This window comes from Macaca mulatta, chromosome 6, assembly GCF_049350105.2.
Source record: "Macaca mulatta isolate MMU2019108-1 chromosome 6, T2T-MMU8v2.0, whole genome shotgun sequence".
Lineage (NCBI taxonomy): Eukaryota > Metazoa > Chordata > Mammalia > Primates > Cercopithecidae > Macaca > Macaca mulatta.
The window spans coordinates 136477180-136497804 of record NC_133411.1 but is presented as its reverse complement, the minus strand read 5'-3'; the positions used below and the strand labels follow the sequence as shown (position 1 = coordinate 136497804).

Below are 20625 nucleotides of genomic sequence, written 5' to 3'. Positions count from 1 at the left end.
TTCGGACTATAATTTCATTTGAAGTTAAAAGAGGCTAGTCTCACAGAATTAACTGGAAAACTCTCTAACTCTATTTTTGATACCTCATACAGCAAGAGAATCATCTCTGAATATTTTATAGAACTCACTTATAACACCATCGGTACTCAGTGTTTTTTTTTTAAGTTACATAAAGTTCTTCCATTTTAATGCTTCAATTAAGTGGAATCATATGAAACTGACAATAATATTAACTATTTCTGACCCTCAAAGGCAACAATGTCATCTGGTTCAACCTAATACTCTTAACTACGGCAAAATTTCTATTTTCCTAGAAAATCCACTCTTTCACCTAATTTTTCTAATTTACTGGCATAACAGTATACATAGTATTCACTTACAGTTCTTTAATCACCTTCATAGTGAAATGAGTTTAATGTTAATATCTATAAAAAGGTTTTCTTGAACTTCTGCAATGAAAATATGGAATAAAGGTTTCAGTAAAATTTCAAATTCTAAGCATCAATTCTTAGCCCCCTTTCTAAACTGTAAATGTCTAAGTAGACCAGAGGTTACTTTTAGGGATTATATGAACACATATGCCAAATTTCCATGAAAGTACACACACATGCATTTTTCTTGGGAGACAGCCCAATAGTTTTCTTAGATTCTCAAATGCCTTCATGTCCCAAATAAGTTTGAAAGGCAGTTTTGAAATGATATTTAACAATGTACAAAGTACAACTGTAACAAAAATTTTATGAAATTAATGACAGAAAAAAGTTAATAGAATACCACTTAAGATCACAGAGATTCCAATGCAAGTATATATTTATATTCCATTTTGTTCACGAAAGGATTAGAGAAAACATACCAAAAAAAAAAAAAAAAAAGAGGAATAAGGATTATCATTTATACTTACATTCTCCTGGAAACCGTGTGGATAGGTACACTATTAGGTCCATTTTTCAGCCAAAAACCTAAAGACACGTGCCTATAAGGTTTCCAATGCTGACCTCACTAAAGACACTAAAGATGAACAGGAGGACAATCAAATCAAGGAAAAGGAAATGGAGATAACAGTGGAAATGAAATGTGAGATAAAAGGGAAAGCAAACGAAAGGTGGACATAAAACAACTAGAAAAGGTAAATCTTTTCCTGAACGTAGAGTAAAAACAAAGAAAAAAATGAGAGAAATAATGATTAACCATGTAATGTATTGCCTTTCAAAGACACCTGGAAAACAAAAGGAGGAAGGTACCAAAACAACATGGAAGAACCAGGAAATTAAAAAGCAAAGAAAAATACTAAAGAAAAATGACTGAAACAAAATCAAGAACATATTTCTAACAAAAAAATGAACACGAATTTTTATTTCGAAAACAATATTGCAAGTTTCTCTGGAGCATCATGAAAAAGCAAAGGAGAAAACCAACCTGCTGTACAAATTCCAAAGGCACTGGTGTGGCTTGTGTAAATGTTTCTAGATGAATGCCATGGACAGGATCTTCAACCACCAAACAACCAATGTCAAACCATCTGCAACAGAAATACGAGTTCAGACGGTTTACATGCCAAATAAAACTTATCGTGAATAGACAAAAAGAGAAAACAAGTACTATTATTCAGATAGAACAGATTTCAAAAAGGAAATCTTTTTCTTATCAACTTGCAAAAGGACAACTCATAAAAACAACAGAAAAAATTACTCTGTATTAATTCTAAGAGGAAAAAATAGACAATAACCACAAAGAAAAAATAATTTTAAAACACTTATCATGGAAAGCTTCCTTTCCATGGGAAGGGAGAATAATCAAAGTAAGGGTACTCAAATATGCAACAGGTAAATTTACATACATTGTATATGCAAACTGCTTATAATGAGTAATATTTTTCAATTGTCACTTGCTAAAATATGGGAAATTTTATAATACCAACTCTGTCATGAATATATACCCAACTAAGTTAATAACAAATTAAAAAATAAGTTCACTCAGAGGAAATACTAACAAATACTCTCTTCATTACTAATAAATCCTTCTAATCACAATTTCTGAATTGTTCACAATGAGTCAGTCTTTGAAAACAGCCTCATGAAATTCAGGACACTTCTCTTCTTTTGAAAAGACTTACATATTATACAAAATGATAAATTTTTAAAATGACTTAAGTGAAAACAATTGTAGTACCACCCAAGTTTTAGCTAACCCAAATCATGAAACCACCAGATACCCTCAAAACATGAATTTAAACAATAAAAGGATATAAAGCAGGAAAATGTTTCATATCTATTTTTTATTGTAAATCTAATAAAATGCAATGAAATATAAAATGGATTAGTAGACTTGCATTTACACATTCAAAAAAACAACCAAGTAAACTATAGAGTAACATAAGTAACTTTACTGAATACTAAGATGGCACTTTATAGTGTCTATAGTGTTCGTATCCTAAAACTGTTTAAAATTAAAAACATTAAATAATGACATTTATTTTATTTGGTAGACTAATAGATATTTTGTATTTTACAACAACAACTTTCTCAATGAAGATAATGTATTTGTGAAGCCTCCATAAAGTCAAGTTTAACTAAATTTTATTTTGCTTTATTTTGCATAATTTGCAGACCGTAATGTCTATGATGAATAACATACTAACCAAGCTTTCAGGTGTGGACATCCTAAAAAGTGTTACTGAAGGTATGAGGAGAGTTTTTTCTATGATGCCAGTGAATATATCTAAGAACAACGACCTAGCCTTGACTCAGCTCAGACTGTGACTGAAGTACACTACATTACCCTCCCTTCCTCACACCCCTACAATTGTGTTTATTATTATAGAAGAAAGGATGAAACTTCTCAAGATCGCCTAAAGACTCTAGAGTTTTGTTTTGTTTTCTAAACAAGGGTTTTCAAAGATTACTATGCATTCAGAGAGACAGCACCATATATTCAAACCAAAAGGAAAAAGGAGACTAAAACAGACCCCCAAGTGACTCTGATATTGGAATTAGTAAATAAGGATTTAAAAGTAACTATGGTTCACATATTCAAGAAAAGAGAGGTAAAGGTAGTCCAACTAGATTAAAAGATATAGGCACTCAAGAGATAAATTGAATCTATGTTTTAAAAGGTAACAACTCTATGTAAGAGTTTAACAACACTCTGGAAACAGCAGAAGGCAGGATTAGTGAACCTGAAGACAGGTGAATAGAAAATGTCAAAACTCAAGAACAGAGAGAAAAAAGAGTGGGAAAAAAAATCTGACAATGTGAGACACTGTCAAAGGTGAATGGGCATGTAATTAAGGTCCTACAAAGAGAAGAGGGAGGAATGGGCCAGAAGCAAGTTTTGAAGACATAATTGTAAAGAATTTCCAAAACTGAAGATACTAATCCACAGAATCAAGAAGCTCAGCGAATCCACAAAAAATAATTATGAGAGCAAGTAAGCAAGCTAATACATATAATCATACCACGCTAAAACTGCAAAAAACAAAACAACAGAGAAAACCCTAAAAGCAGCCAGAGAAAACAACATATTATCTTCACAGAGATAATACACAAGAAGATGGAAAGAAGACTTTTTAACAGAAATGACAGAAGCCAGAAAACAGTATCATGACATTTTTAAAGTGCTGAAAGAAAATAAACTGCCGACCTAGACTTCTACATCCAGCAAAAATAAAGGTGAATTAAAGCACTTTCCGGTAAACAAAAGCTGAGAGAACTGGTAGTGAGCAGCTCTGAACTGTAATGTATTATCAAAGGTTTAAGTATTTTAGGCTTCCTTTAGAAGAAAAATGACCCCAGACAGAAAAACAGAAACACAGGAAAGAATTCAGAGAATAAACAAATACTGACTACAAAGAACACTACCAGTTATGTTTTAAGAGCTTAAAATATATGCAGAATTAAAATACTTAACAATGACACCGCAAAAGGTGAAAAGGGAGTGAATAGTATTAATAGTAGTATTATCACAAGTTAAAATTTTTATTATAATACATCAAAAAGGCATATTGTAATTTCTAATGTTAATTATTAAATGAACAACAACAGGTTAACAGAAAAGGTGACACAATAATCACTGGATGGTTTCTCAGTGCTTACATAGAAAGTTGAAACTTATCAACCTAGAATTCAGAGCTCCATTTGGCCAAGTTTCACCTCTTCTTCAAAATCCGGTTCAAGCCCTAATTATTCATGAATTTCACCTGACACTATCTCCACGGTTACCTCCACTGAAATTTTACATATTTCCTGTCAGCAAAAAATTATGTTTCTCTTTATATAATTACTTAAAACTGCTCATCTGTGTACTACATATATCTTCTCTCCCACTGGCCTATAATATGCCTCAAAGTTGGAGGATATATTTTGCATATTACAAGCCACAAAATGCTATGCCCATTGTTATTCAACACTGAACAAACAAATAAAAAATAAAAACAACAAAACCACAATGCATTTACCAAAGAAGGTAAATTTCAACAAAGGGAAGTTATTTTAACATAAATCAATTAAGCAAATTAAAAATTTTTCCCATAAAAAGCCACCTATTAAAAATGCATAGCCCTCAAAAACGATGATGAATTATGCTGTCTGGAGGTTTTTCTAAACTATTATGAGTACAGGAGAGACAGTGCTCACTAGAAACTCAAACCTAGTGAATGCCATCAGGCCTTCTTGCCCATACATTCCATGACTTTGAATAACTATGTGAATAATTGTGTTTGCTACTCATGGTCAGTTATATCCACACAAACTCTATCATGTTATACTTAGTGCCATTTTAATAAGTAACTATTAGCATGATATCAGAAAGCAGGCATGACCATCTCCATTTTAGAATTAAAAGAGACACAAGGATAGAAATGCCAGCTAAGTCATGCAAGACACACAGCTAGTTAAGTGATATAAGCCAGCATCAAAATATACTTTTCTCTCTGGTCATAAAACAGGAGACACTTTTTGCTAAGTATTCAGTGTCAACTCCCAGACTCAATTATATTTTGCTTCCAAGAGAAACATAATAACCTTCTTACTTGTCAGGCAGCAATTCTGCAATGAAGTTTTCTACTGACACAGCTGTCTGTTTTTCATGGATCACCCCAGTTCGACGCAAGCTATCTATCCGTTCCTGGGCACCCTAAACAACAATGGCAGAGGTTAGAAACCATTTCAAATTACTAAATATTAAATATACTAATTTATGATTACACAACACATGCATACATTTATAGGCAAACACATATATACTCACTGTAAACATTCAAACAATACAAAAATATAGAGTAAAAAACAACAAAGTACAATTATATTTCCTCAGTATCAACAGTCTGGGGTACACCTTCCAAATTATTCCATATGCATTATGACGTTGGTTGCTATTGTGAAGTGGATTATTTTTATATTATATTTTCTTATTGATTGTTACTATTAAATAATTTAAGAAAACTGTATTTTTTTAATGTTGATCTGGCAAGAGGCCATCTTATTACATACAAAGTTTTTATCAGCTCCAGCAGTTTTGCAGTTAACTCGCTCTTGAAATTTTCAGGTAGACAATCATATCAATAATAAATACGTTTTTCTCTTTCTTCTGATTCCTTTTAAATATACATGCACCAAAATGGCCAGTTACTTAAAATAAAAAGCTGCAAATGTATACACTGTATACATTACACCACAGCTTATTCAACAAAATAATTACCATTAAAGAAGCAAAACTGAATGGTTGAGAACACTGTACAGATAACTCAAAATCATGAACTGATTATATGTAATAGAAAATTAAAAGCTGGATTACTCAGGGAAAAGGTTTCTGTTTTTTGCTTTTATCTGAACCATTTCATAAAAGCTAACCACGAACAATGTGATGAACATGTGTTCAAAACACAAGATAAAAAGTCTGAACAAAAGTAGCCATTGATAATTCTTATAAGGACAGCAGAGTTAAACAGACAATATCAGATTAAATGGTCAATTCTCATGCAAATGAAAATTAAGAAGGCTAGGACACATCTCGAGAAAACTCAATTTATTTCAGAGACAACTGAAATAAAGAAGAGAAAGTGACAACTGTACGAGAATGTGTAAGACAATTTAAGATATTAGCTTGTAAAGATGAAGATGAGGCCGGGCGCGGTGGCTCAAGCCTGTAATCCCAGCACTTTGGGAGGCCGAGACGGGCGGATCACAAGGTCAGGAGATCGAGACCATCCTGGCTAACATGGTGAAACCCCGTCTCTACTAAAAATACAAAAAACTAGCCGGGCGAGGTGGCAGGCGCCTGTAGTCCCAGCTACTCGGGAGGCTGAGGCAGGAGAATGGCGTAAATCCAGGAGGCAGAGCTTGCAGTGAGCTGAGATCCGGCCACTGCACTCCAGCCTGGGCAACAGAGCGAGACTCCGTCTCAAAAAAAAAAGAAAAAAAATGATGAAGATGATAGGATTTAAAGTACAATAAAACCAAGACTGTATATTTTTGCTCACTCTTCTACCTCTAGTTTCCAGCAAAGTGCCTAACTTAATAGGTGTTCTCACTAAGAACTTACCACATAAAAAAACTGAACAAAGAAAAAAATAAAGGCTTCTGAAGGCCTATGTGGTCAATGTTAAGAATACAAATAGTGTAAACATGGCATCACCAAATCTAATAACACTTAAAGAGGCAGCTGTTGATTTTGAAAGCAATGTAACAGATAAGATGTACTTAATTATTTATACTGGATGTTACAAATTTGCTTAATTCACTCCTCCCATGAGGCAGTTATGGCTAAAGTTTGATTTTTAAAAAGCTTAAGTAAACGTTAATTCAGTAAAAACTATTAAGGGATTAGTAAGATGTAAAGAGATTCATCCCCAAACCCTTTGAAAGTGATATCTCAGCTATGCACTACAACAAAATATTCCTAGATTTTATGCTTCCAGGGAACAGAGACTCAGTTTGTTCATTTTTCACTATCCTACAGCACAGAGCTTTATATTTCACAGGATTCACAAAACAATTAAAATTAATTAGTTCCTGCAAGAAACAGGATAATAAGCTAGGTAGACAAGTTTTTTTTTGTTGTTTTTTTTTTTTTATAAAATCCGTAAGAAAATGAAAACGGGGTTATATCTGGCCTTTCTTTTTCCTCTGACCACTACATTAATTAAATGTGGCCTCTTTTGGAGTTCCAAATACAGACATTTTAATATTAGTCCCTACCAATGTTTTGAGAATGAAATTTTATTTTTTAGCAATATAAGAGATCAAGAATCAGGTAGTTTAGAGACCATATTAAAATAATCATTTCAGAACTGAAGAACAATACTATAAGAGCTTATACTAAGCAACTTGGTTCAGTGAATAGTTAAAATTTTATATATTTTCATAAATGCTTATAGATACTATATTTGTTGAATATAAAACTATATAAAACAGTAGTCATAACTACAACTGGCTTTTCAATAAAGTTAATATTCAGCATAAAAGTTCTAGAAGCTTCCTAACTTTAATTTTAGCTGGACTGATTTACTTCCTTAAATAATTTCCTATTTCTAAAAGGCAACTTAAGTTTAGTTCAGAAAACCCATTTACTTCAAATAAAATCTGATTGGGGAGAAAAAAGGTTAAAATTTTATACTCTAAGATTCTACATTATTTTTCTTCTCATTAGCTCCCTCTACTGTTTCTGGGAAAAAAAAAAAAAACGACAAATTTACAAATCACTTTCTGATATATTAGTTTCAATGAATTTTAGTTTTGAGCTTGTACTGAAAATTGTGGGAAAAATTCATATGTGTAAATTTGAAGGATAAAAATCAGCAGTAAAATAATCTGTCAAATGCTATTATAACAAGATAAATGCAACTACAATAATTTCCATCAAATAAGGTTACCAACTTCCATATCACATTTATATAATGCTTCACAATTTAGAGAAAACCCTCATTTTAGTCTCTAATTTCAGTGAAATGAACTCACCATTTTGTCTAATAACCTATTTCTATTTAGGATTTTTTTCAGTTTACGCTCTGCAACTAAATCTTGAAAAGTCTTCCTTCTTAGACCTATAAACTCTTTCCAACTTGCAAAACCTCCTGGGAAATCTTGAAATACATTCTCAATCTAAGTATGTGACATGTTCTAGTCTTTCAACTAAAACTCACCCATATAAATGCTTATGGTTTGTCATATATATGTCTGTGTATATATGTGTCTGTATATATATATAACTGGTTTAATGTACAATTATTATGTATACATACTTATTTTACCCATTTACTGTACTTTTTTTTTTCATTTCTAGATTAAATTCAAACCCTACAGCCATCAGTTAGTTTTGCTAAATTTTATTAAGTCTAAACACCTATGACCAAAGAAAATCTTATTGGCAATGTACACTAAGGCTCGAATTCAAGAGAAACCTACTACAGAAAAGAAGCATTTCAAAGTGCATGTGCTTTTGGCAGCTCTGCTGTGTGTGTAAGGACAGACCACTGTGAAAGGTGAAAAGGCAGAAAACATGTAATTTAATTCATATTATATACAATGCATTACATTTAGATAGAGTATAACTACTGCCTAATAGCCCCTAATACAGAAAAGTGGTTTGGCAGTGAGTACGCATATGTGTAAAAGGACTTCATATTCTATTTAAATAAAGTACTAAATACAACTCAAAGAGCACCTCAAACTTATGTAGCACTACCTAGTAGAATTAAAAATTAATCTAGTGTCAGTGTGGGTTTGTGTTTAGTGACTAATTATAATTAATGCAACAGACTTTTTCCCCAGTGAAATATGCTATGTCAATTACCTCATTCCAATGCTTTACAGGCATTAAATGAATGCAGGTAAAGGGTCTATGTGCCTGGCTCATGGGATGTTCTCTATAAATGCAGGCTATTATAAGCTCCTTTAAGTAACAGAATGTCATATATGAAAATGCATTTATCCTTAAACATAAATACAGTTGATCCTATTATTTTTGTGGATTCTACGTAATTGTAAAGTTGACTACACACTGAAATTTATTTACAACCTCAAAATCGGACATGCACAGAGCTATGAGAAATTTGAGTTGCCTGATGCATACACTCCTAGCTGAGGTTGAACAAGGCAGTGCCCTGTCTTCTTCTTTCAGCTGACATAATGTAAACAGGTATCCTTTTTGGGGTCTATTTAGCACCTCTTTTTTGCATATTTGTGTTTGTTGATGTTAACTGCTGTTTTCAAATGGCCCCCAAGTGTAGTGCTGGAGCGCTGTAGTGTTCCTAAGCAGAAGATTATGATATGCCTTACTGAGAAAACAAGTGTGTTAAATAAGCTGCATTCAAGCATGAGTTATAGTACTGCTGATTGTGAGAGTTCAATATTAATGAATCAAAAATATGTGCATGTATGTGTATAAAAATGTATTTAAACAGAAAGAAGCATAAAACAAAGTTACGTATTGACAGGTTGGCCAAAATGTGACCAGAGGCCCACAGGTACCTAACCATCATATTTCCCCTGGGAGCAATGGCTCAATATTCATGAATTCAGTGTGTAGCAACGTTATAGAACATAATTATGTTGAAAAACAAGAACTGTCTGTCTTACAAATAAGATTTCTTGATGGATGAGAAGTGGGTAATGAGAGAAGTCAGGGCTGACTCCAAGGTTTCTTGCCTGAGAAAACGGAAGGATAGAACTGCCATCAATTAAGTTGGAGAAGGCTAGAAGGAGCAAATGTGGAGGAAAGAAGTAAAGTTCTAGACATATTAAGTTTGAGATATTCAAGAAAAGTTGTCAAAAAGCCAACTTATATATAAATCAAGAATCTACAGAAAGGTCTCAGGTGGAGATTTAAATTTGGTACTGTCAGCACAGAGATGGTATTTAAAGCCATGGGATAGTCTGAGAGTTAACTGATAAGGAGAAGGTGACCGTCAGAAGACTGGAAAGAGGAGGAATCAGCAAAGGAAGTACAGAAGGAGCGAGCAATCAATGAAGGAGGGAAAAACTAAAGTGTGGTATCCTGGAAGTCAAGTGAAAAAAGCATTAAAGAGAAGTGCATGATCAACTGTCTCAAAAGCCTCTGATAAGTCAAATAAGATGGAGAACATTAGCATGAGCTTGAGAGCACTATCAGTGGAGTGCTGGACGTGAAAGCCTAACTGAGGCAGAATTAACTGAATGTGAAAAGGATACAAGAAAAGTGCTGGCAACTCTTTGGAGTTTAGCTGCAAAAGGAAGCAAAATAGGTCATTAAGTTACAGAGGAAGGGAGGTCAAAGATTTGTTGGGGTTTCCTTTGGTTTTTTCTTTTTTTTTCAAGGTGGGAAAGATGTTTGTATGCCAATGAACTGTTCATTTGTTCTTGTATGACTGTATGCTGGTAATAATACAAAGAGAGGAAAATAAAGTATGAAAGAGAGGATGGAATTCTTAGAACTTACACATTTTTAAGCATTATCAATAGGGATAACAAAAAGTTTATGGGATTCAAGGGATATTATCATCTCAGTAATTGATTTGAATGTTAATGCTGGATTAAGAAGATCTCGTTTAGGACTAACTACTCTCTTTTTGTGCTCTCTCAATGTTTCTTTCGCTCCCACAATAATCAAAACCTATCTTAGATTTCTTTAAATTAAAACTCCACTATATCTTCATAATACAATAGGGCTGTCCACTAAAACCAAAGTTCATCGCTATTTCAGTATGGAAAAGCCTATTAGCTCCATAGAGACAACAGATTATCTGAATTATGAAAAAATTAAATGCCAGTTTCTATGTCCTGAAAATGGTGTTCTATTACTCACTTTCAATCCAGCTGCATAGCCCACTGGTTGTGGGGCAATATTGGACTGTCCAGCTTCCCCTACAACCACAGCTAAACCAAAGACCTCCTGGAAGGCATCTCGGACAGCAGCAACTTTTACTTCTTTATTTGAGGTCACAACAATATCCAATTCACCTCCAGATTCTACAAAGACCAGAGGAAAATTTAAATTTCAAATTAATGAAATTTTCATAATTACTATCATACCAGGTGCTGACATCTAATTTACATAATTATTACCAGTTTCATAAAACCATGCAAGCTATAGATCATTATCTTTTTTATATGGTTGAGAAAACTGAGACCAACAAAGTTTTGACCAAGGTAACTTATCTACATAGTACTAATGTCAGGACTTAAAACTGACATTACATATCACAAGCCAGAAATTACGTATCTGGCTTGTTAAGTGTAAGTTACACATTTAGTATACTCTATTTATGGAAAATTAAAATAAAGACTTACTGATAGTAAGTGATTTGTCAAAGAGCTGCATAGAAGTTACGCACTAAACAAGGACTACCATGAAATATACTTTTTACCTAGAAAATAGTTTAAATATGGGGTCATCAAGCTTTTTATTAAATATCCCCACAATGTTCTGAGCATATACCACAAATAGAAATCTTAACGTTTCTGATACAATGAATTCAAAGCCCTGGTTCTAAACACGGCACATTCTGGTATTTGGCATTAATAGCAAAAAAGATTTTTCATGAAAATTGTTTATAATGTAAAACATTGTGCCCTAGAAACCAGGCTGTTTTTCCCTAATAAATATCATGTGGAATAGTGAGAGGTATTTTCAAATATTTGGGTTTTAAAAACAATGGATCTAGGCCGGGCGCGGTGGCTCAAGCCTGTAATCCCAGCACTTTGGGAGGCCGAGACGGGCGGATCACGAGGTCAGGAGATCGAGACCATCCTGGCTAACATGGTGAAACCCCGTCTCTACTAAAAAATACAAAAAACTAGCCGGGCGAAGTGGCGGGCGCCTGTAGTCCCAGCTACTCGGTAGGCTGAGGCAGGAGAATGGCGGGAACCCGGGAGGCGGAGCTTGCAGTGAGCTGAGATCCGGCCACAGCACTCCAGCCTGGGCGACAGAGCGAGACTCCGTCTCAAAAAAAATAAAAATAAAAAAAATAAAAACAATGGATCTCTTTTTCCTGACTGACATGTTTCACAGATTACATCTTTACTGGAAACGTCAGAAGCTACTAGAACACAAAAGAAAGGAAGAATATACTTTTTTTTTCACTTTTTTTCTCCACATGGGACACATCTCTTGATCTTAGCTAAGTACTGCTCCATTAAGCTTCAGCTCAAAATGGCTTTTCAGCTTGTGATGAGTAGTCCTGCCATTTCTAATACTTTCTGCGTTTCTTGACACATTTGAAATTGTTACATCAAGTGATTCCTAGAATATCTGTATAAAAATACCTTAAGATGGCTGGGCACGGTGGCTCACGTCTGTAATCCCAGCACTTTGGGAGGCCGAGATGGGAGGATCACAAAGTCAAGAAATCGAGACCATCCTGGCCAACATGGTGAAACCCCGTCTCTACTAAAACTACAAAAATTAGCTGGGCGTGGTGGCATGCACCTTTAGTTCCAGCTATTCGGGAGGCTGAGGCAGGAGAATCGCTTGAACCCGGGAGCTGGAGGTTGCAGTGAGCCGAGATCTCGCCACTGCACTCCAGCCTGGCGATAGAGTGAGACTCCATCTCAAAAAAAAAAAAAACAAAAACAAAAACTAAAAAACCTTAAGATTTACTTTGAGTTGTTTTGTTAGGTAAGAATGGTGATGCTCTGCTGTCAGTAAAAGTGTCAGCTTTTTTGAATTCAATTTTATTACTTTTTAAAGCTGATTAAGTTATGACATTTGCTAATAATAGAAATTTCATTTCTGTACCTTTCTTTTTTCCCCTCAGTGTTACACATTTTTCTTGGTGTCATGAAGACTAGTGGTCTGAGAAACTTCCTTGGGTATGAGCTCTGCTTTTATCATTTACTAGCTTCTTCACCTTGGGGAAGTCACTGAGCTTGTTTCTTTGTAGAAAAATACTTGCCATCCAGCCTGGCCAACATGGAGAAACCCCATCTTTACTAAAAATACAAAAATTAGCTGGACGTGGTGGCACATGACTGTGGTCCCAGCTACTCAGAAGACTGAGACACACGAATAGCCTGAACCCAGGAGGCAGAGGTTGTAATGAGCTGAGATCTTGCCACTGCACTCCAGTCTGAGTGACAGAGTGAGACCCTGTCTCAAAAAAAAAGAAAAGAAGAAAAACACCTGGCACCTCATAGGGTTTGCTCTAAGGATTAAATAAGGTAATTGCTTTCACAGTCTAACATAGTACAGCCATTAAAACAGCAAAAGCTCCAAAAATACTGTTTCCTTCATTCAAAACATGTACTTGCAAAGAAAAGAACATATATGGCAGAGTCCAATTTTGAATCCTTTGGACAGTTACAAACACAAAGAACAACTCAGCTGATTTAATGCTCGATTCAATTTTCTACTACAAGGGAAGCAAAGTGGCTAACTGTAAAAAATTTGAACATAAGTTCAATACAGCTTCAGCAAGTTGTGTGATCTAGGGTGATAACTTACATCCCTATAAACCTAGGTTCCTCATGCAAAACTTGAGGAAAATACCTACCTTGCAGAGCTCTTATGAGAAAGTGTCTGGCAGAAGCATTCAATAAAGACACTTAACCATTGCTAGGCCTTCTCCTTTGATATTTACTAGACAGTAAACTACCAACTAGTCAAGACTTGTGAAAGCTATTGGCTTTTTATTGCCACTGAAATCTCTGTTCAGGTACCTGCTGCACAATTTTGACTTAAAAGTTATCTTTTACAGAATTACTAATAATTGGTCACTGAGACTTGTAAGTGGTATTTTTTCACATATTGGACATGCACATAAAAATTAAATAGCAGACAGTATCTATCAACTGTCTGGAAGATTCTGGATGATTAGTGTTCAGAGGTGGTTAAAAATAGCTTTCCCAATATACCCAGTCATCAGATATTATTAACTAGATTTGCTTACTCCAAAAATATTATTCCTCAATTACATAAACACATTTAATTAAAACAGATAACAGGAGAAATGTAAAAAAAAAAGTATGAAACAAGCATTACTTCAAATGTCAGTAGTGAATAAAGTAAAATTCATATAAAGCTATGTTAACCTGTATTTAAAATTAAAATCAGCAAGCATACTAATAACTCACGGCTTTTACTCCTTCTAAGATCATTCTGTGGGATTTTCAAAAGTTACTTAATGATGACTTTTAAAAAAGATGAATTAGTAACACCAAAAACTAAGACTGACAATCAAATTAATGCAAGAACATAACAGGAATTTCCACTGATTACACAATCAGTGGAAACAGAAAATTACAATTAGTGGCTGACATGTATATACACTTTTAAAAAAATGGCAGACACTGGTCTAACTTAAGTACATACTGATATAGGGAGCCATGCCAGGGTCCAGCGTTGTAATCATGCTTTCTACTGAATGTTTTGTCTTATCAAGCACAGACTTCACCATAGGATTCCCAGCCACACCCTGCATAAAACAAATTAATATGTAAGTATTTACTCTAAGTGAGGAACACCATGACCATGATTGTGAAGAAAACTTTTTTAAGTTTCCAATGCACCCTAAACCAGTACTTCTGTAAGACATATAAGGTCATGACAATATCAAATGGCTATTAAGTTTCTAAATGATACTCTCAATTTTTCTTCCTGACTCATAGCAGTGTGCAGACCAGCAGCAATCTACAGACCACGCTTTGAGTAACACGGGTATGGAAAGGATGCTATACTATATATATACATATATATGTGTTTATATACATATATTTATTACATATATATAATTTCATTTCTACCTATTTATATAAAAGATTGGGCAAAACTTGTCCCTTAGGGTCCCAAATAAAGGTCCCAATCAGGTGTCTACATAAGTCCACACTTGTTCCCTAATAAAAAATAAATAAGAGTAAAAACACCTCTCATCTGGGGGCAGAACAGTTACTTATTACCTTAACACACAACATTTTGCTATCTTCTACTAGTTTCTTCTTTTTCCTACTTTTTGTTTCTCATTTTATACATTCCCAAACTCTCCATTTATAGTCAGATCTATTTCTCTGGATTCTTAGAGCCATTATTACTAGACAGAAGGAACCAAGTCTTGAGTATTCCTTCCTGTGCGATATTTCACAGAGGGTAAAAGACACTCCAGGAAGCAGTGCCTCCTGAGATGGCATCTGACTAACCTGCCATGATTCCCCATCTTCCAATCTGCCATTAAACTAAGGTGACTCAGGAAAAGATTAGTTCATAAAATTGAAATTTAAGACTGCCAACCAACCATATGCTGAAACATCATGACTTACTACTATTTATAAGACCTATAAAGTTGAACTGGGTATTACAATTCATGACAAACCCACTGACACATGCTCCTAACAAGAGACAAAATGTTGTAGTCTGTATGCAAAAAAAACTTTTTTAAAGTACAGAGGGGTATTAAAAAAAAAACAAGCTTAGAAAAATGCCACATTCCTGAAACATGAAGCTCAAATACTATAAATCAGTCAACCATCTATCAATTTTAAATCTTTAATATAATAATAAGTTATAATAATAAAATTGCAAACAAACCCTTAGCTGAATATTGGAACTTGGCAGAATGATTTCAAAATTCATTGGAGAAAAATATTGGGAAAGATGAGTAAAGAAAAATTCAGAAGAAAAGAGAAATCAGCCACTTACACAACTTACACAACTAAATACTGATATACATTTATAAATGCAGACTTGAACTGTCCTTTCTATCTTATCACTGAATGCTCCACATCCCCACGTCAGCAAATATTAGTACAATGAACACAAAGTAAATAATTAAAACAGTGTGCTCTACTACAAGACCAGGGAAACAGCAATGGACTACAATACAGAGGCCAGAAGCTGATTTTAACACACAATTTCCTAAGGAAGATAAAGGAGTCATAAAAAATCAATGGGGATATGATATTGAAAGACTCCATTGAGTAGCTGGAAGAAAATTAAGTTTGATCTCTCCCTCGTATAGTAAAGAAATATCAACTATATTAAATGCTAAGTGTCTAAAAAATTAAACGTTAAGGGAACTAGAAAGGGATCATAGAAAAACATTTATCACAGTATCATAGTGGGAAAAGGTCTTTTTTAGCATTAAAAAAGAAAAAAAAATGTAAAGAAAAAGAGAGGCCACCTGCGGTGGCTCATGCCTGTAATCCCAGCACTTTGGGAGGCCGAGGCGGGTAGATCTCCTGAGGTCAGGAGTTCGAGACCAGCCTGGCCAAAATGGTGAAACCCCGTCTCTACTGAAAATACAAAAAAATTAGCCGGGCATGGTGGCAGGCACCTGTAATCCCAGCTACTTGGGAAGCTGAGGCAGCAGAATCGCTTGAACCCAGGAGGCAAGGTTGCAGTAAGCCAATATCGCGCCATTGCACTCCAGCCTAGGTGACAAGAGCAGGAAGGGGAGGGGAGGGGAGGGGAGGGGAGGGAAGGGGAGGGGAGGGAAGGGATTGATATAACTGACTCCTGAAACTGAAGAACTTTTTTGTCAAAAAGGGTAATAACATTAAAATGTAAACTAAAAGTTGAGAAAACTGCAACATATGAGCGCAAACAGGAAAGTACTCTTACTGTATTAGGAACTCTTACAAATTAACAAAAGAAAATCATCCCAATTTAAAACTAGGCAAAGAACATAACCAATATTTCACAAAAGAAAAATACAAATGGCTAAAAATCATATGAGAAAATGTTCAAATTCAGTAGCAAAGGAAAGCAAATTAAAATGTGGTATTATTTTTTGCCTGTCAAATCAGATAATATCCTAGTCCAAATTAGTAACTACTGCTGGCAAGTGAAAAATGCTATACCAGTGTATTTTGGTATAAACTTCCAAGAGTGGAATATGTATCAATTTTTTCAAATGTTCACTCAAATGTTCATCAGGAATTAATTCAGAGGAAAAAAAAGATGTCCATAAAGATTTACATACAATAGTGCTCATCATAGTTTTTTGGTGTTTTTTTTTTTTTTTTTTTGAGACGGGGTCTCACTCTGTCACTCAGACTGGAATGCAGTATCATGATCACAGCTCATGCAGCCTGGACCTCCTGGGCTCAAACAATCCTACCACCTCAGCCTCTGGGTAGATGGGACCACAGGTACACGCTACAATGCCTGGATAATTGTTTTAAGTTTTTGGTAGAGACTGAGTCTCATTATGTTGCTCAGGCTGGTCTCATATAGAACTCCTGGGCTCAAGCAATTCCCCTGCCCGGGCTTCTCAAAGTGTTAAGATTACAGGCATGAGTCACCATGCCAGACCTAATCATTATGATGATTTATTGATAAGAATTACAATTAGAAGAGATCTCTTCTACAACATGGTGACTATAGTTAAGAACAACATATTATATTCTTGAAATATGAAACCTTATATTTAAGGTTTTGTAAGTTTTCTCACCACAAAAAAATGTGAGTATGTGAGGTATTGCATATGTTAATTAGCTCAATTCAGCCATTCCAGAATGTATACACACTTCATATATACATCATGTTGTACATAATAAACACATACAATTTTTGTCAATTAAAATAAATCAACTAATCTAGAAAAATAATTACAATTAGAAAATGCCAATAGACAGAATAGCAAAATAAAACATGGGAAATAAACGCAACAGCGTGTATAGTGAAGCAGCCATAAGAAAACCCAAAATACATTTCGGAAAAAAATATTTTATGGCCAGGAAGATGTCCATGATATATGCTCAGTAAAAACCAGAAAACACGAAATAGTATCCATCTGACCAGTCACTACTTCAATTTGATTTTAATTCAAAGGAACGTTTACACAGATATGCATAGGCAAGAGACTGATAGCAGCTACAGAAAACTGCTAATAAAAAAGAATTTTATTTTTCCTTGTGCCATTCTATATTTTCAAAATTTTCTCTAACAAAAACTATTAGTTTTAAAATTAGAAAATTAAACATAATTTTTAAATACCTCTTACCTTAATAAAACCCCAGATTCCACCAGCAGATGCTTCATCCTGACCTCTATTAATTCTAGGGTCTTCTTGCTCCTCTGGGAAAGTAATGGCTGATGTGGTTCCAGTTCCCTGTGCCAGAGGTGTCAAACTGGCTTGCTGAGTAATAGGAGCTGGCAAAAGACCTAGTCAAAGGCAAAAATTTTAATATGTATAATTTATTCCATAAACTTTTTCCTATAAAAAGGAGTAGCTCAAACAACTTTAATATTAATATTCAGGCATTTGAAGACTGAGTTATAAACTCAAAGATTAACACAAACCTTTATAAAATGCAAATTAAACAGAATTTCCAAAGAGAAATGTATTTCCCTTTACATAGTCTTACACCAAGTATCCTGAAAATCGACAAAAAGCACATATCCAAAAGTTCTTCAGGTCTGTCCTATTCAGCACTTGGATATGAACAGCTGTAGTTCAGGTCTCTTTAATCCATAAAATTAATTGAGCACTGAAGTTCATCACAAAAAAGCATGCAATTCTTACACGTACTCTACATACTTCATGTTAACTCAAAAAGAAAATTCACATATACATAGACATAAATATAGTACTTGTACTCTGCAATAAGTCTCATTTGTAAAGGTAGACGGGGAAAGACAGATAATAAAAATCACAGCAAAGTTGCTTCTTTTCCCTAAAATGAGAAACAACAGGCAGAGGATGACAAGGACAAAGTTTTGATAACTCGTTTGCAACAATTATTCCAAAGACACAAAACAAGTAGATGTAACTGACCTAGGAAAGGAAATGACCTGATATCACAACCTTTTGGCATACATGAGGTTTTGTTTGTTTCTGAATTTTTACCTGGCTAAAAAAACACTACTCCCTGGAACAGTCAGTCCTGATAATTTTTTCAGTAAAACTTAAAAAAACTCAGATTTCACCTTCAAATTTCGCTATAAATGAACAAATATTAGGACAAAATTTTGGAATTTTCTGACATCCCATACTAATCATCTACTGAGTTGTATATCACATAAAGAAATCATATACTAAATTACACCAGCCTTATTTTAATAATTTAAATGGCAAAAACATGAGACAGGTAACTCTGAAAACCAAAGAAATGAATAAAGAGAAGAACGTTAATGCAGAGAAAGTGGGACCCCGCCCAATGCTGATAAAAAGGTAAAATGGTACACCTGCTTTAGAAAACAGTTTGGTGTAGAATTATCATGTAAGTCAGCAATTCCATGCCTAGGCAGACACCCAAGAAAAATAAAAACATGTCCATATAAAAATTTGTAAACAAATATTTATAGCAGCATTATCTAAACAGCCACAAAGTGGAAACAACCCAACATTAACTGATTAACTGAATAAACGAAATGTGGTGTACACATTCATACACTGGAATATTATTCCATGAAAAGGAAGGAATGAAGTACTGACAAATGCTATAACATGGATGAACCTTGAAAATATTTAAGTGAAATAGTTAAGTGAAAATATTTAAGTGAAAGTTGCCAGTCACAAAAGACCACGTATTATATGATGCCATCTATATGAAATGACCAGGATAAGCAAATCTATATACATAAAAAGTAGATTAGTAGTTGCCTAGAGCTGTGAGGATTTGGGGGACAGTAGGGGCTGATTGCTAAAAAGTATAGGGTTTCTTTTTTAAAGTTATGAAAAGGTTATAAAATTGTGACAAGGGATGCACAATTCTGTATGTAAACTCACAATGGAACTGTATGCTTAAATTGGGTGAACTGTAGAGTACATAAATTACATCTCAATAAAGCTATTATTTTTAAAAAGAATAAAACATTAATTAATAGCCATGTATTTCAAAGTATTAATAAGAGAGAATTACCTGTTCCTGAAGGTGCAGAAAATGATGGCATCAGGGGTGTCTGGGGAGCTCTCCCTGCATGTCCCCTTGTAATGTCGTAAGTTGAACCAACAGAAAATCCTGATATAGGAGGACCCGAAGGCGGTGCAGGTGAAAGAGCGTTTGGAGCAGAAGTTGAAGGTGGGAAGTGGGATATAGGAGGATTACCAAAGGCAGCAGCAGTTGATGGAGAAACAGGAGGTGGCATAGAAGTAACAAGTGGTGGGACAGAAGGAACTGCAGGAGGAGGCACAAAAGGTAATGGCGCTGAAGGCCTCATAGGAGGAAGGGGCGGCTGAGGAGTAGAGTATGCGAGTGGCGGGAAGGACTCCATAGAGGATACATTTGGAGAAGAAAAAGAACTGGTTGCCGCTAGAAAAAAGTGGAGAGGATAAAACCACAGAATTAGAAATGTTTTTTATTTAGTTTACAAACTATCTCATTATTTCCTTGCAAAATTTTTAAACTTACCAGAGCATATCATAAGAATTCTTTTAAAATGTGTAATTTAAAATATACAACAAATGTAATTGAGTGTAAATGACTTTCAACCCCCATAAGTAAAAGAAGCAGCTGTATGAACCTATGGTATTGTTCCCTTTTGCTTTTTGGGTTGTTTTGGTGTATTTTTAATAAAATAAAGCAATTTTTCATCCCTAGTTTGAGCATATAAACGTATGCCCTGAAGCCTCAGATAGGTTAATCACCACAAAGTCATAGATCAGTAGGCCAAGTGCAGTGGCTCACACCTATAATCCCAGGACTTTGGGAGGCCGAGGCAGGTGTATCACCTGAGGTCAGGAGTTTGAGACCAGCCTGGCCAAAATGGTGAAACCCCCTT

At 34.7% G+C, this 20625-nt stretch overlaps 1 protein-coding gene across 2 annotated transcripts in view; it reads right to left on the bottom strand.

The window, feature by feature from the left end:
- The window catches only part of PRRC1 (proline rich coiled-coil 1), a 33119-nt gene that overhangs the window by 6087 nt on the left and 6407 nt on the right, over positions 1 to 20625 (bottom strand). The window contains exons 3-8 of one of the 2 annotated variants that reach the window (XM_028849702.2): positions 19767 to 20156; positions 17906 to 18066; positions 14281 to 14383; positions 10777 to 10940; positions 5027 to 5130; positions 1417 to 1519 (exon numbers count right to left, since the gene is read on the bottom strand). In XM_028849702.2, coding sequence (XP_028705535.2) covers positions 1417 to 1519; positions 5027 to 5130; positions 10777 to 10940; positions 14281 to 14383; positions 17906 to 18066; positions 19767 to 20156 — 1025 coding nt within the window. Of the gene's footprint in view, positions 1 to 1416; positions 1520 to 5026; positions 5131 to 6006; positions 6396 to 10776; positions 10941 to 14280; positions 14384 to 17905; positions 18067 to 19766; positions 20157 to 20625 lie in introns of those variants that run through there. The other variant, XM_078005139.1, reaches the window with a different exon arrangement.